This window comes from Hylobates moloch, unplaced genomic scaffold, assembly GCF_009828535.3.
Source record: "Hylobates moloch isolate HMO894 unplaced genomic scaffold, HMol_V3 SCAFFOLD_8, whole genome shotgun sequence".
Lineage (NCBI taxonomy): Eukaryota > Metazoa > Chordata > Mammalia > Primates > Hylobatidae > Hylobates > Hylobates moloch.
This window is the reverse complement of record NW_026652283.1, coordinates 251,201-272,849: the sequence shown is the minus strand read 5'-3', so window position 1 is coordinate 272,849 and position 21,649 is coordinate 251,201. Positions and strand designations below refer to the sequence as shown.

Sequence of the window (21,649 nt, the reverse complement as noted above, 5' to 3'; positions counted from 1 at the left end):
CACAGCCAGCTCAGGACAAGCCTCATGATGTCCTTATCACTGACAGTCTCTCCTGGAAACTGGAAATTGCAACCGTTTGCATATGTGAGGACACAGAAGGGGCTGTGCAACACTGCCAAAGGCTGAATGGTATCTGAGAAAACACCAGTTATCTAGTGATTTTAGATTACAAATGCCAAAGTTTATAATGTGTAGTAGGCCATTAGTAAGTACCACTCAGTGCTAAGTAAAAATGGAAGTCGATAGCACTGCTTTGAAGATGCCCTTTTTTTACATGAGTTTGTGTCTCAGGACGCTTTTGGTTTATTGCTTTACAGAGCTCAATCTAACAGATGAAAGCTTGAAAGGGGAGAGGAACAGGGGCAGCTGAAACATAAGAATAATAATTTCCAAGAAGCCTCTGGGAAGCTCTCCAGGTATTACCATGCAGTGTTTCCCTGCCCCTACCCATGCCCTTGAGTTAGATGAGGGATCAAGGAAACGGAAGTTACCTTAGACTCTTCGATCCATCCTTTCCACACCTCTCTGTCACTCAAGATGTCTCTATCACCTCACTCACTCATTGCCCCATCCCCTACCTAACTCATTCTCACAGTCTGGCCAGAGCCCAGCTTAGCTCAGGGGTCTCTCAGTCCTGTCTCCTTCAAGAAGACTTCCAGGCTCACTGCTCACTGCGAATAATCCCTTAAGGATGAATAACAGCTGCCATTTACAGTTAGTCATCATCTCCTGAAATCTCAAGCTAGACAGTGACGTATGTAGGACTCAGACCCCACATTCTCCAGTGTCAAAGTCTGAGCAGGTTTCCACTACATGTACTGTGCTTCAGCAAATGGCTGAGGTGGGACTCTGCCCTGTCCTAGACTCCAGGCTGAATGAACTACTCTCACAGCCACCTCTGTGGGCTGTTGCTGCAGAGAAACGAAGCTCCCTGGATGACCTCGGCCTCGTGCTCACCGCCTGCTCCTTCACTTATAACAGCTGTAGGGCTTTGCTTTATTTTAAACTTTGGCACTTCCTTTTGTCTTTATTGATTTAAAAAATATTTTAAAATTCTAGCATATTAAAAAATCCAAACAATACTGAAAAAGTGGGGAAAAATATCTCCCTTACTGCCATCTCCTGATCTCAGTTCCACTCTACAAATGTAACTACTATTAACCGTTTAGTGAAGATTTTTTCAGACTTTTTCTATATGTGTATAAATGTCTGTGTATGTTTGGGAAGTTTTTCTGACATCTCAGAGTTCTGTATCTATGTATCTTTGTTCTAAATCATCGTCCATTCCACATTGCAAGCTGCGAAACGGTAAGATAAATGTATTTTTAAATTAATCTACACAGCACCTGACCAAAGGGATACCTACTCTTGATGGATTTATAGGAGCACTTGTGTTGGAAACAGGGGTGGGAGGCAGGATCCCTCCAGAGAGACCCTGAGCTCACCAGATGGGAAGCGCACATGAGCTCCGGGGAAGACACCGTGCTTCATAAGCTCACCAGCAACTGGCCCAACCTGCCAGGGCGTGCACACTCCCCAGACTGCAAAATCACTCATGTGTGGGTTGTCCGGTGGCCGAGGGGAGGGGAGGGGAGGGGAGAAAAGGGGAGGGGGAGGCACAAGGGTGGAATGTGGGCTGGGCCAAGTTTAGAATTACAAGTGCCACAGAGGCGTTCTGGAACCACACTTTAAATAGCCAGCACCTTCCCCTTCCCCCTTAGATAATTCTTCTCCCCTGACTGGACCTCTGGCAGCAACTTCACTAAGGTTCGAAATGTTTTCTTCTCTTTTTTTTCTATTTCTGCATCTCAGACTGCAGGTTGGTGGGATCCATGGGACTTACAACCAAAGGATGTTTTTCTTACCCTCGCGTAGAAAATATGCTTCTGACATGTATGTGTGCAAATGCAAAGATGATATGCTATTTTCTTGACTTTCTGAAACTTGGGTGGCTGTTGACTTAAGTGACAATGTGATTTGGAAAGAGAGAGCCCTAGATTGAGAGGAAAGACAACTGGATTTAACTCCAAGAAAACAAAGTCTGTCTTCTATGAGAAAAGAGAACAATGATCAACTCTTTGACAGGACTGAAAGAAAACAAAAATTTGAGTACCTGTTATTCTATTAAGTGTGTATACGTATGTATATTTCCTCATTTAATTCTTATAGCTAAGTATATCCTATCTGTCATCCCCACTTTTACAGATGAACAAACTAAGGCTCAGAGTCATTCATTAACTTCTCTGAAGTCAGACATTGGTATGAGAAAAAACTAATGTTTGAACCTGGCCTCCTCTGACTTTATAGCTCATGGCCTTTCAGACACAACATGCTACCTCTGAGAAGCAGCTCTAATGAGGCTAAGGGAGCCAGGAAAGGGCTACTGTTTCTCCTAGGGTCTGGGAGGGTGGAGAAGGGGAGGCTTTCCATCACTGGGAGAGATCCATCAGCTGGTAAAGGGAGGGGAGGCCAGCACAGTCAGTACCTTAGACAACCTTCCCAAAAGGACTGAGGAGCCCTCTTGGGACCGGTTACTTGAGTTTCTCCTTTGTAGAAAGGAGCTCATTCCCTAATTTATCAAATAAACATAGATGCCTGCTGTTCCCTGACTTCTTTTTTTTTTTTTTTTTTTTGAGACGGAGTCTCGCTTTGTTGCCCAGGCTGGAGTGCAGTGGCATGGTCCCGGCTCACTGCAACCTCCGCCTCCTGGTTTCAAGCGATTCTCCTGCCTCAACCTCCTGAGTAGCTGGGATTACAGGTGCCTGCCACCATGCCCGGCTAATTTTTGTACTTTTTGTAGAGATGGGGTTTCACCATGTTGGCCAGGCTGGTCTCAAACTCCTGACCTCAGGTGATCCACCCGCCTCGGCCTCCCAAGTGCTGGGATTACAGGCGTGAGCCATCGCGCCCAGCCTGTTCACTGACTTTCTAACTTTCTGGGTCAGAGCCAAAGGAGAGTCTGTGGCCAGAAGAGGTTACTGCTGAGAAAGTTCTGTTAACACGAACTTTGCTTGAGGCTTAGAAAGAAATCCATCTGCCTACTTCTCCAGAAAAGAGGCCACTCTGCAAAATCAAGGCAGAGTCATTAGAAGATGCTTTTAGTAGACACGCCAGTGAACCTAGGCAGCCAATGTAATCAAAGGGATGGAACTGAAAGAGCAGGGGCAGAGTGTGCAAGTTACTAGCTATATGGCAGCAGCAGTCACATTATTTAACCTCTCTGAGCTGCAACTTCCTTATTTATAAAGTGGAGGTAATAATGCTTACATCTCAGGATTGTTGTGAGAATTAAATGAAAAGAATGTATGTGAAGTGCCTAGTCTATAGTAGTTGCTAACTAAATGTGGGCCACATCCAGTCATCCTCAATCCCAAGAGTGGTCTGGAATGGGCCATTTCTGACAGTGAACGGTTAAAACTGTGATTTTTCATTTATGTCACCTTCTCTACTGTCACAGACTCCTAATTTGTCATCACCAAAAAAGAAAAAGAGTGCATAGTAAATCTCTCCCTTACGCTGATTTCAGAGAGACATAGAAGGAGTACTTAGACCACCTCATCTGATTCACAATTCCTGGTCCCACTCAACCTCTCCCCATCCTTTGACAGGATTTTTTTTTAAACTGGCTTTTATTTTTATGTTACAAAAGTAAAACACATTTTTTGATGTAAATGTAGAAAATATAGATAAGGAAATGTTCCTATAACCCAACTGCTGAAGGAAAAACATTTTGGCGGCTACCCTAATCCTTCAGTGCCTATAAATACTTTATAAAATATTTGTCGAGCGTGATCATATTGTATGTACTGTTTTTTACTATACATTGTGAGCATCCTTTTGTGCTGGTATACTTGTTTCTGTAACACAGGTTTTAATGATTATATATAGTAGTCCATTATATGAATGTGCCATAATTTATCAACATATCTACCATTTTTGACAATTTATGTACTTTCTGATTTTTCGCTGTTGTGAACAATAAATATCCTAATGCTACACCTTTCACTCACAATCACAATTATTTCCTTAGCGTAAATTCCTGCAAGGGAAATTGGTGGCTTTCAGGACATGTAAAATCCCATCCTTTCAATGTGTCCCAGCATACAGAGTAAAGAGACTGAAGCACATGCTAATCCCGATGAGGCTGACTGTAGGGCGGCAGGGAGAATTTAGACAGCACAGCAGCCCGTGAACTCCTCCATGTCTACAGTCCTCAACCCAAGAGGGCCTTATAGTGGAAGCAAAGGCTGTCCATCAGTACCAACACCTTCTTCCTGAAACAGGAAAGGAATATATATTTTCAGTAGCTGTCACCCAGCTTCTACCAATGAGAAATGCTAAGGAGGACGTGGTCTACAGGGAAGGGAATAGAAATTCACCTCTTCCAGTGCGTTCATTCCCTTATGGATTTGTTGGTAAAAGGAGGAGGAGGGGTTTCCTTCTGGGGTTCCCAACAGTAACATAGCATCCCACTTGTTTTCCAGGTGGGATGGATAGCAGGGTCTCAGGCACAACCAGTAATGGAGAGACAAAACCAGTGTATCCAGTCATGGAAAAGAAGGAGGAAGATGGCACCCTGGAGCGGGGGCACTGGAACAACAAGATGGAGTTTGTGCTGTCAGTGGCTGGGGAGATCATTGGCTTAGGCAACGTCTGGAGGTTTCCCTATCTCTGCTACAAAAATGGGGGAGGTGAGAGCCCTTGTGCCACCCCACCCACTCCTGGAAGGAGGATACTTCCATCTCCTGCGCTTATGGCCCCTCTGGGGAGTCGCATAGATGTATAGAATTCTGGAGGTAGGAGGACGCTTAGAGGTCATTAAGGACACTCTGTAAGAGACTAAGACCTAGAAAAGTTACGTGACTATCCCAGGGCTCTTTCTATTATAACGTGGCATCGTAGAAATATGAGCACAAGCTGGAACCAGGTGGATGAGAGTTTGGATTCTGGCTCTGCTACTTACACTCTGTGTGATCTTGGACAAGTTACTTAAGCTCTCAGAGCATCAATTGCCGCTCCTGCAAATTGAGATAATAATGCCTGCCTTTCAAGGTCATTGTAAGGATTAGAGACAATGTGTGTAAAGAACGTAATAAATAGTAGCTTTGCTGATGATGATGTTGATACCAAACTGTTCTGTGGTCTTAAGATTCCCCAGCCTTGGCCTTGTGTCTTTTTCCTACTCTGCTGGCACGGTGAGGTTCCCTAAGCCATCCATTACCCAACCCCTTCTAGTATAGGCTCTCTTTTTAAAAATTTCACAGCACAAATGTGTGCATGTTGTAGGAGGAGCATTACCTCCAGCTCTTTACTACGTCATCACTGGCTTCTCTTTCCCTTCTCTTTCAGCCCCCTAGGGTAACTCTGCTATCCCCACAGCAGTGACAGAAATTTTGCAACCACTAACCCACATTCAGGGAATTTTGTATCTCTGTGGGAAGCCCCAGAGAGATTTCCCAAGTACTGGAGGGTTCTGGGTGACCAGTGGGTTAGGAATATCTCCTTGCTTATGGGTAAAGGGTATGGGATTGGGGCTCCCAGGTCTGATTTTGTAGTGAGACTGCAGCCGGGCCTGGAGGAATGTGGAATACAGAGGTAGGTCACCAGGGAAAATGATGAGAGGAGTGATAAGTTCATGGGCTACAGGATTTGAGGTCCTTTAAAGCAACACCTATCCTTTTGCAGGTGAGTAAGAGCTGCTGAGTGCATCCAGCTTGAGTCTCACAATGATTTTAGAGAGAGAAAGTGTTCAATACAGAGGGGAGGTGTGGGAACTGGGGGAGAACACGAGAGATGCCCTGGGCCCACGGAGTCTGGTTCCCAGGTCTGTGGCAACTGGGGATTGTCCCTGGGTTGGAGGTTAACTTGTATGTTTCCAGAGGGATGAAAATGGGCTGATGTGTCCCTTCTTCCTAGGAATTTCTGGCCAGTGGCCTGAAATCATAGGACTTTGCTCCGTTTGCACTGTGAGGGAAGAGGGAAGGTCTACCCACTTTTTACCTAGTGCCGAATGCTCCACGTGCTTGTTTAGGAATTTAGGCCTGAGTACCCTCCCTTTGGAGAATCAGGAGAGACAGAGCTGGCCCAGGGCAAAAGCTGGAGGCTTGGGGACTAATCTGGCATTGGAACCCTGGGTCTGGAACCTGGTAACCAGCTTAGCTCCTCACATGGCAGAGAGATTAGGAGGTGAGCAGCTTTCCCCAAGCCTCTCTGGAATTGGGTAAAGGTTGGCCTGGGAATTAGCAGGAATGGCACGAAGAGATGGGAGAGATTGCCTTCCAGGTCTAATGCAAACCACTGGGCTGACAGGAAAGTGGAGGGGAGCAGTGACTGGAGCGCGGGGGATGAGGGACTCTCCCCGGTCCTTTGTCTGGCAATGTTTGGGTCCCAGGGCTGTGTGGTGAGTCTGTGTGGGCCTGGGAACGTGTTGACTGTGTCTTGTGTGGGAACGCAGGCCCGAGGGGAAAACAGCACGCACAGCCCTTGGTCGTTCACATGGGTCCTGTGTGGGGAGGTGGAGGCAGCAGGGCGGCGGCTGTTGTCTACTTCTCCTTGGGTAGAGCCTGCCTTCCAGCACGCTGATTCTGGTGGAGAGTCCTGACATGTTTGGGAGTCCTGCCATCCAGTCAAGTTCTCTTTGTTTAACCCTTACACTACCTACCCATAACTTCTTCCCTTATCAAACACAGGGCCTGAGCACTCCTCTTCACTGTTCACTGATGGATGACAGCAGCTGGAGGGGGGTGTTCTGAGGGACTGGGGAGCTGCAGGCAGGGACCCAGGTTTGCTCTGGAGGGCATGAGTCACCCAGGGCCACTGGCTGGGTTAGTGAAATGGCTCCTTTGCCAAGGTAAGCAGGCTGATCAAGTATGTGTGTGGTAAGTAGAGGAAACTAGACCTGCCTGTTTTTCTGTTTTTTTTGGTGTTCTCAGCAGTTTAACCTTTCTGTCAACAGTTAACTCCTCTCACCTCCCAGGCAAAGCAAACTCCTACAGAGAATGGGCCCTTAAACTTCATCTTGTCATCCTCCTGTCTCTTTGTCAAAGAAGAGACTGCTGCCTCTTCCTGAAAGGACCCTTTGCTGCTGATGTGGGAAGGAGGCTGGGGAGAATGGAGACCCTGTAGATTGGTTGGACCCCTTTCCTCTTGGTTTAGTGCTTTTATTTGAACTCACCAGTCTCAGATTGGGGCCTGGGCTCCTGGGCATGGGAAGAGTGTTCTGAGCAAGCCCTGGAGAGGATGCTGGGACACTCCAGGCTGTGCCATCCTTCATAATGTACCCTACTGGCCTGCTGCTGGGCCCTTTTTTTAAATTCATAGCTCCAAGTAGCCACTCTTGTGCTTGGCAGGGAGGGGGAGGGCAATCAGGGAATTTGATTCATTGTAGTATTTGTTACTGAGAAGCTCAGGGATGAAGAAGTCCTCAAAGCACAATTTTAGTTCCAAACTAAAAATGTAAGTGACATCTTCTTTGGTTTCTTCCAGCGTCAACATTTGGTAGATCTAATTTGAAATGAGTTCCAGAGCAGGGAAAGGGCTGAGGCAAGGCTATGATAGACCACAAGGCAAACAGCTGAAAACTGTAGTCAAAAGGCAGGGAAGCTGAGAAAGGGATACAAAGAAGCCCATCTGAAATCGGAAGCAGCAGGGACGCTTTTAGGGAGGTGAGTGAGAGGGATGCCCGCCTCCATCGTCTCCTAGGTAAATAATCTCCCTGCTGTCCAGGACCTGCAGCTGATCCACCCCCAAGCACCTGCTTCATCCTAATGGCTTTAGAATTTCCTGTCTCTGTCCGTTGCCTCGGCACATACTCAGCCAAGCCCTGAGCCTGTGTCATTCACCAGCAAACACTTACTGAGCACGTGGCATAAGCCAGGAGTTGTTCTAGGTGGTTGGGATACATCTATAAACAAAACGGACCAATTCCCTGTTCTCATAGGGCATACATTCTAGAGGAGGGAGACAGACACTACACAATAAATGGGATAAATGAGTTAATTAGATAGCATTCCAGAATTAATGAGTGCTATAGGAAAAGAACAAGGAGAGCTGGGTAAAGGGGATCAGGAGTGTGGGTGTGGGTGGCGGCAATTTTTAAAAGGGTGGTCATTGAGAGCATGTGAGCAAAGCCTTGCCAGGAGTGAGAGAATTGGCCATGTGGATATCATGGGGTTGGGTGAAAGTGCTTTTCTCTAGGCAGAGGAAACAAAGGTTGAAACAAAGCAAGAGTCTGGCTGGCTTGTTTGAGGAGGACTCAAGCCTGGAGCTGGGCAAGTGAATAGAAGGTAAGGTCAGGGAAGTAAATGGGCTGGGGACAGGGAGAGGGGCAGATCAGGTATGTCAGGTTGGCCACTCTCAGACTTCAGCTTTTGCTCTAGTGACAGTCAGATGCAGGGCAAGGTTTTGGGCAGCAGTAATCTTAAATTATTTCCCCCCCTCCCAGATGGAGTCTTGCTCTGTCACCCAGGCTGGAGTGCAGTGGCGTGATCTCAGTTCACTGCAACCTCTTCCTACTGGGTTCAAGTGATTCTCCGGCCTCAGCCTCCCCAGTAGCTGGGACTACAGGTGTGCGCCACCACGCCCAGCCAGTTTCTGTATTTTTAGTTGAGACGAGGTTTTGCCATGTTGGCTAGGTTGGTCTTGAACTCCTGACTTCAGGTGATCCACCCACCTTGGCCTCCCAAAGTGCTGGGATTACAGGCATGAGCCACTGCACCTGGCCAGTCATCTTACATTTTAAAATAATCTCTCTAGCTGCTATGTTGAGAACTAAGTATAGGGGAGTGAGGGCAGAAGCTGACCAGTTATAAGGCAAGAATCTTAGAGTCATCCTTAATTCTCTCCACCTCTCATAACTCTTCACTCTACCCAAACACCCAGGTCCTGGGAGCTTCAGGACCTCTCCAGCTCCCCGGACCCTGGTTGCTGGCAGAGTGAGTAACTCAGCACCCGAATGCCTGGGACTAGAGCCCCCCTCCCCGCCAAGATGAGATGTGCAGGACCTGACCACTTCTCATCCCCTCCACTGCTGGCACCCATCTAAGCAATCCAAGAGTTTTCACCCGAGTGACTGGAAGGAAGGAGCTGCCATTCACTGAGATGTGGAAGGCCATGAAGGGAGCAAGGTTTTGTTGTTGTTGTTGCTGTTTTTAATAGAGATGGGGTTTTGCCATGTTGGCCAGGCTGGTCTCAAACTCCTGGCCTCAAGTGATCTGCCTACCTCAGCCTCCCAAAGTGCTGGGATTACAGGCATAAGCCACTGTGCCTAGCCCCAGAGGAGCAAGTTTTGAAGGGAAAGTGAGGGGGTGAATTTTGGGAAAGTTGAGTTGAGGTATCTATTAGATGTCCATGTGGAAATGGCAGGTAGGCAATAGAATGTCAGTTTGGGGTTTGTGAGAGAGATCTGGCTGGAGGTGTGTATTTGGGGATCATTAGCATTTTGATGGCATAAGAAAAGAAGTCAGGACCTTTAGTGGGTCTGGGAGAAGATGGGAAACCAGCAGAGGAGACAGAAAATGAGAAACTGGTAAAGCAGGATGAAAACCAAGAGAATGAAGTGTTTTGGAAAGTCAAGTGAAGAAATTATATCAAGGAGAAGGGAGAGATTAACTGCAGCAAAGGCTGCAGATAGGTTAAAAAAAATGAGGAAAGGAAATTGATTGGTGGTTTTAGCAGCTGGGAAGTCACTGATGACCTTGATAAGAGCGGTTACAGTGGAGGGCTAGGGGCAATGACTGATTGAAATGGATTTAAGATAATGGGGGAGATGGGAGAAAAGAATTGGAAACAGTAAATGTGGGTTATTGGGGCAAAATGTGGGAGTAGGTAAAATGCACCCCCTGCTTGTGTATTTCCCTTCTGGGCGGAAGGAGGCCATGTGAATCCTGCATAGCAGTGATAGTGTGCCAATGGCCAGACACCTCAGGGATGGGGTGCGGAGCTGGCGAGGCGGCTGAAGAAGCTGTACATTTGAACTATTCCTCCAGCCCTCCACCCTCAGCTGCCAGGAGGGAAAGCAAATATGATTTTCTACTAGGGCCTGCCCAGTTAAAGGTCCAGTCATGGGACGAGGAGATGCTGGATAACACAGGAGGCGTGACGTGGGAAGAAGGTAGGGGGAGAGGGTTCTGGTCATAGGACTGTCCATAGCCAGCGGGGAATTTAAATCGCCTTCCTGCCTATCTCAGCCCAGATGAAAGAACCGTCTGCCAACATTTTCACTTAATTTCTAAGTCCAGGTTGCTGAAATTTCACTCGGGGCAGAAGTTACCCATGCCAAGAATCTTTAAGTTTTCCACTAGTCTCAGGACACCAGCTGGATACCATCTTTTGTGAGGACTTCCTCCCTGTCCCCTCCAACTCCTCTTCAGAGCCTCAGTCTTCCAATACCTAGGTCCTGGGTGCTTCAGAACACGGGCCTTCAGCTGAGACCTCTCCAACTGCCTGGACCCTGGCTGCGGGCAGAGTTGCTCAACACCCAGAATCAACTTGGGACTGGAGTCCCCATGTGAGGCCACGACAGGAGGCACACAGCAGGACCTCTCAGAAGGGCCTGGAGGGGAAAGATCCCTCAGCTCCAGCCTGTAAAGGTGCACGGGGATGCCCACACAAAGAGGATTCCCTTGGCCTCAAGGAAAACCATCAGCCTTATGCTGTTTATAGATAGCAGAGAATAAAGAGAAATAAGAAGCACTGTTCATGTGTTCATATAAAAGTAATGGTGAATTTAGCAGTATGCAGCAGTGTGTTACCAAGCGTAGTTAACGACTCAGGGCTCACTGTTGGTCAGGCTCATGCCGAGGACAGCACATAACTCCTCACGGAAGCTCCTCGCTCTTCTGTCGCTCAAGTGAAAGATCGTCAGTTTATGCCGTAAGAAATCGGCTGGAACGTTACAAGTGACACCACAGAACATGCTCCTTTTGAGAAGGGGGGCCAAGAGAGTGACTGCTTTCTGGGATGGGGATGTGGTCTCTCCCATCTCACGGAGAAAATGCCAGCACATTTTAGAATTTTTGAGGAGACTAGTATGCATGATATGGGGGTGCAGGTAACTGTGAACTCCACCCCCCATCCCCAGGACTAACTTCATCTTTTGATGGTGGTGCCTGCGGAGGGGAAGAGGCAGAATGCCCTTCAAGACTCCTCAGTCTGTACCTGGCCCCGCTTGGCTCCCTCCCACCCCGACCCCTCTCACACTTCTAGGGCCTGTAGCCCCTCCTTGCAGGTGTGGACTTTGGCCCTCTTGGCAGGCTGCCGAGGTGCTCAAGGAGGCAGAGGAAGGAGGTGGGAGCAGCTGACCACGGGGCCCAGAGTTAAACGTTGGCTTGGTTTATGGGGAAAGAGCAGGCAGCGTGAATATGGGAAGGGGCTTGGGCTGGGCCCATAGCTGTTTCTTTCTGCACTGGGCTCTCCACAGTGACTGTTCCTGTCAGCTGCTGGGTTCTGCTTTCCCGTTTTCCTTCCTGCTCAGCAAACCTTGGACTGATTTATGGACTTCTTAGGCTGAATTGTTTGCTACCTTTCCATCTTTGTCCTCATAATCAAGTCCCTGTTAGTATCTGAATTATGGATGTGTAGATTACAACCTTGAGAAGTGGAAGGTGAAGAACTGGAGAACTGGGCTCCTCATTAACTTACAATAGACCACACATATTTAAAGTGTACAATTTGATAAATTTTGACATATGTATATATGCATGAAACCACTGCCACAATTGAGATAACAAACATGTCCGTCACTTCCAAAACGGTTACTCTTGTCTCTTTCTAATTCCTTCCTCCCAACTTTACTCCTGCCGTTGTATCCCACTGCAATCAATAATTATGCTAAATGCAAACTAAACTAGTTTGCTTTTCTTAGAATATTATATAAATGGAATCATACAGTATGTTGATAATTATGATACAGCATAATTATTTAGAGTTTCATTTATAGTTTTCACGTATCAGTAGTTTATCCTTTGTTATTGAGGTGTCTTCGTATATTCTAACACACAAGTCCTTTATCAGACATGCATTTTACAAATACTTTTTTTTTTCATTCTGTGTTTTGTAATTTTCGTTTTCTTTTTTTTGAGATGGGATCTCACTCTCTCGCCCAGGCCGAAGTGCAGAGGTGCAGTCACGGCTCACTGCATCCTTGACCTTCTGAGCTCAAATGATCTTCCCACCACAGCCTCCCAAAAGTAGCTGCGACTAGAGGGATGTGCCACCATGCCCGGAAAATTAAGAAGTTTTTTTTTTTTGGTAGAGACGGAGTCTCACTATGTTGCCTAGGCTGACCTCAAACTCCTGGGCTCAAGCAATCCTCCAGCCTTGGCCTCCCAGAGTGCTGGGATTACAGGCATGAGTCACTGCACCTGGACTGTTTGAACCTCACTGATTGGTTCTAATAGGTTTTTTTTTGTGTGCATTCCAAAGGATTTTCAATGTAGAATATCATGTCTTCAGAGAATAAAGCAGTGTTATTTTTTCCTTTTAAATCGGAATAAACTTTAATTCCTTATCTTGCCTTATTGGCTAGATTCTATGGCTAGAATCTCCAGTACAGTACTGAATAGAAGTAGTAAGAATAGACACTTGTTTTATTCTCAATCTTTGCAGTCTTTTACTATTAAGTATGATGTTAGCTGTAGGGTTTTTTTGCAGATGCCGTCTATCAAGTTGAGGAAGTTCGCTTCTCCTCATCATTACTGGGAGTTTTTATTAGGAATGACTGTTGGATTCAGTCAAATACTTTACTGTACCTATGAAATGATCATACAGTTTTTCTTTTGTAATTTGTTAACAGGATGAGTCACATTATTTATTTATTTATCCATTTATTTTAAGAGCTGGAGACTACAACACTATGTTGATTTTTTAAAATGTTAAACCCACTTTGTATCCCTGGGATAAACGTTACTATATAATATATTGTCCTATTAACATATTGTTAGATTTGATTTCCTAAAATCATTTAGAATTTTGGCATTTATGTTCATGAAATATGTTGATCTTTAACTTTCTTTTCTTATAATGTATTTGTCTGCTTTTATTATCAGGGTAATGCTCACTTTATGAAATTGGTTGGGTAAGCATTCCATCTTTTCAATTTTTTGGAAGAGTTTGTGTAGAATTGCTGTTATTTCTTCCTTAAATATTTGGAGGATTCACCACTGAAGTCATTTGAGCCTGGAAATTTTTGTGGGATGGGTTTAAACCAAAAACGAATTTTCCTTGATAGTTATAGGGCTATTCAGACTATTTCTCTTTGAGTTATGTTTTTTGAGAATTTTTTTATTTTACCTAAATTGTTGCACTTACTGGCATAAAGTTGTTTGTATATTTTCTTATTATTGTTTTAATATCTATAGAATCTTTACTGATGATACCTCTCATTTGTCATGCTGAGAATTTGTGTCTTCTAAACTTTTATCAATTTTATTATCTCAAAGAACCAGCTTTTGGTTCATGGATTTTCTCTGTTGTTTTCCTGTTTTCCATTTTATTGATTTCCACTCTGATTTTTATTTCCTTTGACTGATTTTGGCTTCCATTTGCTCTTATCCTTCTCATTTCTTTCTTTCTTTTTTTCTAACTACACCCTCATTTCAGCAATGATTTCTCATTTCTTAAGGTGGAAGCTGAGGTAATTGACTTGAAACTTTTCTTTTTTTTTTTTTTTTTTGAGACGGAGTCTCGCTGTCGCCCTGGCTGGAGTGCAGTGGTGCGATCTCGGCTCACTGCAAGCTCCACCTCCCGGGTTCACGCCATTCTCCTGCCTCAGCCTCCCGAGTAGCTGGGGCTACAGGCGCCTGCCACCTCGCCCGGCTAATTTTTTGTATTTTTTAGTAGAGACGGGGTTTCACCGTGCTAGCTAGAATGGTCTCGATCTCCTGACCTTGTGATCCGCCCGCCTCGGCCTCCCAAAGTGCTGGGATTACAGGCGTGAGCCACCGCGCCCGGCCTGAAACTTTTCTTCTTTTATCATTTAGTAAATCTCCTAAGTACTGCTTTAGCAGCATGCCACAAATTATGATACTGGGTTTCATTTCATTCCGTTCAAGATACTTTCTAATTTCTCTTTTGATTACTTCAGTAGAGCCACAGGCTATTTAGAAATGTGTTACCTAATTTCCAAATAGGTGGAAATTTTCCAAATGTCTTTCTCTGATAGATTTCTAATTTAGTCAGAGAACCGATTTTGTATTACTTGGATCCTTTTAAACTTACTGAGATTTGATCTCTGGTCCAGGATATGGGCCTATCTTGGCGGAATACTTCATGTTCACCTGAAACTAATGTATATTCTGCTGTTGGACTGTTGGGTAGAATGTTCAATAAATGTCAACTAAGTTGAGCTGGTTGATATAATTTTCAAATCTTTTATATCCGTACTGATTTCCTGTATACTTATTCTATACATTATTGAGAGAGGGCTGTTAAAGTTTTTAACATTTATCAGGAATTAGTTTATATATTTCTCTTTGTAGTTCTGTCAGTTTTTGCTTCATGTATTTTGAAGCTCTTATTAGGTGAATATGCACTTGAAATACTGATTGATTAATTGACTCTCTTGATTAATCGACCCTTTAATCATTATGAAATGACCTTCTTTACCCTTGGTAATGTTCTTTGCTCTGAAACTTACTTTGTGTGACATTAAGATAAACTTTGCAGATTTATTTTGAGTGGTGTTAGCATGGTATATCTTTCTTTCTTTTTTTTTTTTTTTTTTGAGACGGAGTCTCGCTGTTGCCCAGGCTGGAGTGCAGTGGCGCGATCTCGGCTCACGGCATGCTCCACCCCCCGAGGTTCACGCCATTCTCCTGCCTCAGCCTCCCAGCATGGTGTATCTTTCTGTCCTTTTACTTTTAACCTCTTCATGTCTTTTTTATTCAAAGTGCATTTTCTTAAGGCAGCATATAGTTGAGTCTTGTCAGTTTTTTAAAAGCCAGTCTAACAATCTCTGCCTTTTATTTGGGATATTTAGACCATTTGCATTTAATATGATTATCCATATAATTAGGTTTAACTCTATCATATTATTATTTGTTTTCTATTTGTCCTATCAGTTATTCATTTCCCCCTTCCCTCTCCTCCTGCTTTTTTTTGGAATAATTGAATATTTTTTTAATTCCATTGTTAGCTTTCTTCTTTTTGTTGGCTTATTAGCTGTAACTTTGTTGTGTTATTTTAGTGAGTGTTTTAAACTTTGTAGTATACATCTTTAACTTATCACAGTTTATCTTCAAGTGATAATGTACCACTTTATATATAAGAACCTTAAAATATTACAATTTCATTTCTTTCCTCCTGACCTTTGTGCTCTTGTTATACATTTTCATATGTTATAAAATCCATATTACAGTGTTTTTATTTTTGTTTAACCAGTCAATTATCTTTTAAAAAATATTTGAATAATAAGAAAAACATTCTATATGTTTATCTATGTAATTACTATTTCTAAAGCTTTTTATTACTTTGTATAGATTCATATTTCTATCTGGTGATATCATTTCACTCTCCCTGAAGGAGTTTCTTCAACATTTCTTATAGTTCAGTTCTGCTTGTGATAGATCCTTTCAGGTTTTGCATGTCTTAAGAAACAGTTATTTCACTTTCATTTTTGAACAGTATTATTGCTGGGTATAGAATTCCAGGTTGACAGCTTTTTTTCCCCCTCATTTATTACTTTAGCAAATGTGCTTCCTTATCACTGTCTTCTCTTCTGCATTGTTTTAAATGAGAAATTTGATGTTATTCTTATCTTTGTTTGTCTGTACATATGTGTCCTTTTTCTCTGGTGACTTTTAAGGTTTTCTCTTAAAAGCTCCATATTCTGGTTTAAGTAATGTGATTATGATGCACCTCGGACTAGTTTTTTTCATTTTTTTTTTTATCTTGGTGTTTGTTGAACTTTTTGGATCTATAGGTTTATAGTTTTCATAAAATTTGTAAAATTTTCAGCTATTATTTCTGTAAGCTTTTTCTCACCCTTTTCTTTCTTTCACAGACTCCCATTATGTTAAGCTTTTTGAAGCTGTCTCACCACTTAGGCACACCTGCTCTTTTATTAAAAAAATTTCTTTTTTCTTTTCTTTCTTTCTTTTTTTTTTTTGAGATGGAGTCTCGCTCTGTCACCCAGGCTGGAGTGCAGTGGTATGATCTCAGCTCACTGCAAACTCCACCTCCCAGGTTCAAGTGATTCTCCTGCCTCAGCCTCCCAAGTAGCTGGAATCACAGGCATGCACCACCACACCCAGCTAATTTTTGTACTTTTAGTAGAGACAGGGTTTCACCATGTTGGCCAGGCTGGTCTTGAACTCCTGACCTCAGGTGATCCACCTGCCTCGGCTTCCCAAAATGCGGGGATTACAGGCATGAGCTACCACGCCCAGAAAAAATTTTCTTTTTTCTCTCTGTGTTTTATTTTGGATAGCTTCTACTATGGTTCGAGTTCACTAATCTTTTCTTCTGCTCTGCCTACTAACATTAATCCCATCCAACGTATTTCTTTAAATCTCACACACTGTAGTGTTCATGTTCAGAAGTTTTATTTGGGTCTTTTTCAATATCTTTTATATCCCTAACTTTTGGAGCACTTGCAATACAGTTATAGTAACTTTTAAATGTTCTCATCTGCCAATTCTAACATCTTTGTAAATTATGGGTCAGGTTCAATCTCCTTGCTATGAGTAACATTTTCCTGATTCTTTGCTTTCCTGGTAATTTTTGATTGAATACCAGACCTGATAATATTTTTGCTTTATGGGTTGCTGGATAATTAATTAATTAATTAATTTTTGAGACAGAGTCTCACTCTGTTGCCAGGCTGGAGTGCAGTGGAGTGATCTCGGTTCACTGCAACCTCCACCTCCCGGGTTCAAGCAATTCTCCTGACTCAGCCTCCCAAGTAGCTGGGACCACAGGCGCATGCCACCACGCCCAGCTAATTTTTGTATTTTATTTATTTATTTTTATTTTTATTTTTATTTTTTGAGATGGAGTCTCGCTCTGTTGCCCAGGCTGGAGTGCAGTGGCACGATCTCCGCTCACTGCAACCTCCGCCTCCTGGGTTCACACCATTCTCCTGCCTCAGCCTCCCAAGTAGCTGGGACTACAGGCACCTGCCACCACGCCCGGCTAATTTTTTTGTATTTTTAGTAGAGATGGGGTTTCACCGTGTTAGCCGTGATGGTCTCGATCTCCTGACCTCGTGATCTGCCTGCCTCAGCCTCCCAAAGTGCTGGGATTACAGGCTTGAGCCACCGTGCCTGGCCAATTTTTGTATTTTTACTACAGATGGGGTTTCACCATGTTGGCCAGGATGGTCTCGATCTCTTGACCTAGTGATCCGCCTGCCTCGGTCTCCCAGAGTGCTGGAATTACAGGCGTAAGCCACAGCACCCTGCCTTTTTTTTTTTTTTTTTTTTTTGAGACGGAGTCCCACTCTGTTGCCCAGGCTGGAGTGCAGTGGCATGATCTCGGCTCACTGCAACCTCTGCCTCCCAGGTTCAAGCAATTCTCCTGCCTCAGCCTCCCAAGTAGCTGGAACTACAGGTGCATGCCACCACGCCAGGCTAATTTTTGTATTTTTAGTAGAGACAGGGTTTCACTATGTTGGCCAGGCTGGTCTTGAACTCCTGACCTCGTGATCTGTCCGCCTCAGCCTCCCGAAGTGCTGGGATTACAGACGTGAGCCACTGCACCCGGCCAGTTTCGTATTTCTGTAAATATTCTTGAGCTCTGTTCTGGGACCAGTGAAGTTACTTGCTCTTTTTACGTCTTGCTTTTATGATTTGTTAGGTAGGACTAGAAGTGTGCTCAGTCTAGGGATAATTCTTCCCCATCACTGAGGAAATGCCCTTCTGCACACTCTGCCTAATGCCTGGTGAGTCTTGAGATTATTTACTCTGGCAGTATGTGAGCACCAGTACTTTTAATCATTTCGAATGGTTCTTTCCCTCACCTCAGTGTTCTCACATATACGCACTGACTAGTACTCAGTTGAAAGCTTGAGGGGGACCCTCTGCAGATAAGCAGATTTTCCTGTCTGTGCAGTTCTCTCTTCTCTGGTACTCTGTGTCCTATGAACTGTCCTGTCCACTTTGCCAGCAGATGACAGGTCCATGGTGGAGAAAATACCAGTATATCTGGCATCAGTAGTCTTGTCTCCGCCAGTGCTTATAAAAACAGAAGGAGACAGATTACTAGCTTAGTTCATTTTGTGTTGCTACAACAGAACACCTGAGATGGGTAATTTATAAGGAACAGACATTTATTTCTTATAGTTTTGGAGGTTGGGAAGTCCAGGGCAAGCAGTCCACCTCTGGTGAGGGCCTTCTTCTTTGTGTCATCCCATGGCAGAAGGCAGAAAGGCAAGAGAATATTCATGCAAAAGACAGCCAAATACACTTTTTTTTTTTTTTTTTGGACAGGGTCTTGCTCTGTCACCCAGGCTGGAGGGAGGGCAGTGGCACAATCACAGCTCACTGCAGCCTCAAACTCCCGGGTTTAATCAATCCTCCCACCTCAGCCTCCCAAGTGGCTGGGATTACAGGCACACACAGCCATGCCCAGATAATTTTTTGTATTTCTTTTAGAGACAGAGTTTTCCCATGTTGCCCAGGCTGGTCTTGAAGTCCTGGGCTCAAGCAATCCTCCCACCTCAGCCTCCCAAAGTGCTGGGATTACAGGCGTGAGCCACCGTGCGTGGCCCAAACTCATTTTTATAACAAACACATTCTCACAGTAATAACATTAATCCATTCATGAGGGCAGAGCCCTCATGACTTACGTCTTATGAGGCTCCATGTCCCAACACTGTTGCATAGTGAATTAAGTTTCCAACACACGAACTTTAGGGGATACATTCAAACCGTAACAGTGACTGAAAGGCCATCTGATTTCAGCCTACTAAAAGACTACCTGACATTAACAGCAATGCTTTCTTTGAAAAGAATTATAGACTGTGGGCTGTGCCAATGCTCCTAGACATCCGTTATTTAACAAGCTCCTTGTTATTGCCACAAGTTATGTGGTAAGCAGTAATTGTTCAGTGGGGAACAAACTGTAATAGGTATAGACGGAAACTTTGCAGTGACAAAAGGCAAGAGGCTGTGCAGATCTTAGGTAACGTGGTGACTCTTGATCTCTGCTATGTTGCAAACATCTAGACAGCTGTCTCCTGCAGTTTTGCATGTTCTGTACGTCTGAGATTCTGACTGGCAGTATGGGTAGGTAATGGGAGGAGGTGAATGCAGACCATGAGGAGAATAGTCCCAGGAAACGAACAGCCTGTTTTCTAACCACAGGTGCCTTCTTCATCCCCTACCTCGTCTTCCTCTTTACCTGTGGCATTCCTGTCTTCCTTCTGGAGACAGCACTAGGCCAGTACACTAGCCAGGGAGGCGTCACAGCCTGGAGGAAGATCTGCCCCATCTTTGAGGGTGAGTAGCTCTGTACCTGATTGCAAAGCATCTTCATTAGTGGTTATAAACCTTGTTGGGAATGACTTGAGTGATTAGTAGCAGTTCTGAGGTTAAGACCCCGAGTCTCTATGCTAAACCCTTGGTTTGTGGGCTGCATACTGAGCTAGTCAGCTGATCTATCGGAGAATGGGTGAGAAACAGCAGTGAGGATGGGGCAGAGGCTTTAGGTTAAGTACGAAGAGTGCAAAGCTACTTTAGCTATATGTTTTAAATACATAACGATGTTGTATTTTAAGACATATTTAAATCAATTATAAAATATTTTAAAAGAGAATTTTAAATGAGAAAAAATTATTTCATTAATAGTTCTATCTTGGCCAGGCATCGTGGCCCATGCCTGTAATCCCAGCACTTTGGGAGGCTGAGACAGGTGGATCACCTGAGGTCAGGAGTTCAAGACCAGCCTGGCCAACATGGTGAAACTAAAATACAAAAATACAAAAAATACAAAAAATTAGCCGGGCGTGGTGGTGGGCACCTGTAGTCCCAGCTACTCGGAGAGGCTGAGGCAGGAGAATGGCGTGAACCCGGGAGGCGGAGCTTGCAGTGAGCCGAGATTGCGCCACTGCACTCCAGCCTGGGCGACAGAGCGAGACTCCGTCTCAAAAAAAAAAAAGTTCTATCTTGACACAAGTATTTAAAATGTACAGTATTTAATTTCGTTATTTCTCCATATATAGGATTTTCTTTACGTTTTTATTTTGAAATGATTATAGATTCACAGGGAGTTACAATAATAGCAGTTTTCCTCAGTGGTAAATTGAACTCCCGGCCTCAGACAATCCTCTCACCTCAGCGTCCCGCAGAGCTGAAATTACAGGTGCCACCACTGTCCACCGTTCCTAGCCCAATTCTGCAGTTTCCCCGCAGGCGTTGGCATTGCCTCCCAGATGATCGTCATCCTGCTCAACGTGTACTACATCATTGTGTTGGCCTGGGCCCTCTTCTACCTCTTCAGCAGCTTCACCATCGACCTGCCCTGGGGCGGCTGCCACCACGAGTGGAACACAGGTATGGTCCTCACCCAAGGGTCCGCTCCTCCTCTTGTTCTGCCACATTAACCGGAAGTGGGATTGTCCCTATATCCCACCTTAACACGGACACACCAGAAATCACCCAAGTCGACCGTGGAGAACTTACGTCAAGAATAAGATCAAGAATTCACCAGCATCACAGGCAAAATGTCAGGAACTTTTTAAAGAAAAAATTAACATATTCAGTGAGAACTGACCACTTTTTTGTGGTTTAGCCATTTTCTTAAATCAATTTGAAATATGGTTAGTTTGATATATGGATATATGTTTTGTTCGTTCATTTGTTTCTCGTATCTTCTTTCCGGTACATTTTAGATCTTTCAAACTTGCAATTCATCTGGACTTGCTTGTCAGGGGTGGCAGAGGCGGGAGAAAATCCACGTATAAGTGGACCCGCACAGTTCAGATCCATGTTGTTCAAGGGTCCGCTGTGATTTATAACAGCAATTACAGTCACGTGTCACTTAATGACAGGGGTACACTCTGAGAAATGCATTGTTGGCAATTTCGTCGTTGGATGAACATCACAGAGTGCACCTGCACACACCCACATGGCACAGCCCATCACACACCTGGGCTGTATGCTGTAATACTGTACTGAACACTGTAGGTACTTGTAGCACAATGGTAAGTGTCTGTGTATCTAAACATAGTGAAACATAGAAAAGGTACAGTAAATATGCAGTATTTTATAATCACGTGGGAACACTGCCATATAGGTGATCCACTGTTGACTGAAACGTTGCTATGTGCTGCATATCTGCAATTTCTCCTGTGCTTATACGACTACCTGAGCCACCCATGGCAATAGAACTACTGAGTCTAACATATAGAAAGTAACAACAACAACAAAAATATCTAGGGCAATGCTGTCCAAAAGAACTGTCTGTAATGATGAAAATGTTCTTTGCACTATCCAATATGGTAGCTATTAATACCAGCTACATGTGGTTATGTATTTATTTACCTTTTACGGGCAGTCCCACTGAACCAGTGTAGGGTTGGAGTGACTCCTACATGTGGTTATTGGGCACCTGAAATGTGGCAAGTGGTCTGAGGAACAGAACTTTAACATTTGCATTGAATGTTAACTTAAACAGCCACAGGTGGCTCATGGCTGCCCTGTTGGACGGCATG

General features: G+C 44.3%; 1 protein-coding gene and 1 long non-coding RNA gene across 3 annotated transcripts in view; both read left to right on the top strand.

The window, feature by feature from the left end:
- The first annotated feature begins 1,615 nt into the window (after positions 1-1,615).
- Positions 1,616-21,649, top strand: part of SLC6A13 (solute carrier family 6 member 13) — a 40,156-nt gene continuing 20,122 nt past the window's right edge. The window contains exons 1-4 of one of the 2 annotated variants that reach the window (XM_032159225.2): positions 1,616-1,893; positions 4,485-4,691; positions 19,302-19,436; positions 20,349-20,489. In XM_032159225.2, the coding sequence (XP_032015116.1) occupies positions 1,833-1,893; positions 4,485-4,691; positions 19,302-19,436; positions 20,349-20,489 (544 nt within the window). In that variant the 5' untranslated portion in view covers positions 1,616-1,832. Of the gene's footprint in view, positions 1,894-4,484; positions 4,692-19,301; positions 19,437-20,348; positions 20,490-21,649 lie in introns of those variants that run through there. The other variant, XM_032159227.2, reaches the window with a different exon arrangement.
- LOC116472502 (uncharacterized) lies at positions 6,822-10,692 on the top strand. The gene is made up of 3 exons (XR_004249092.2): positions 6,822-6,850; positions 7,486-7,664; positions 10,394-10,692. It is a non-coding gene; the product is annotated as an uncharacterized LOC116472502 (long non-coding RNA).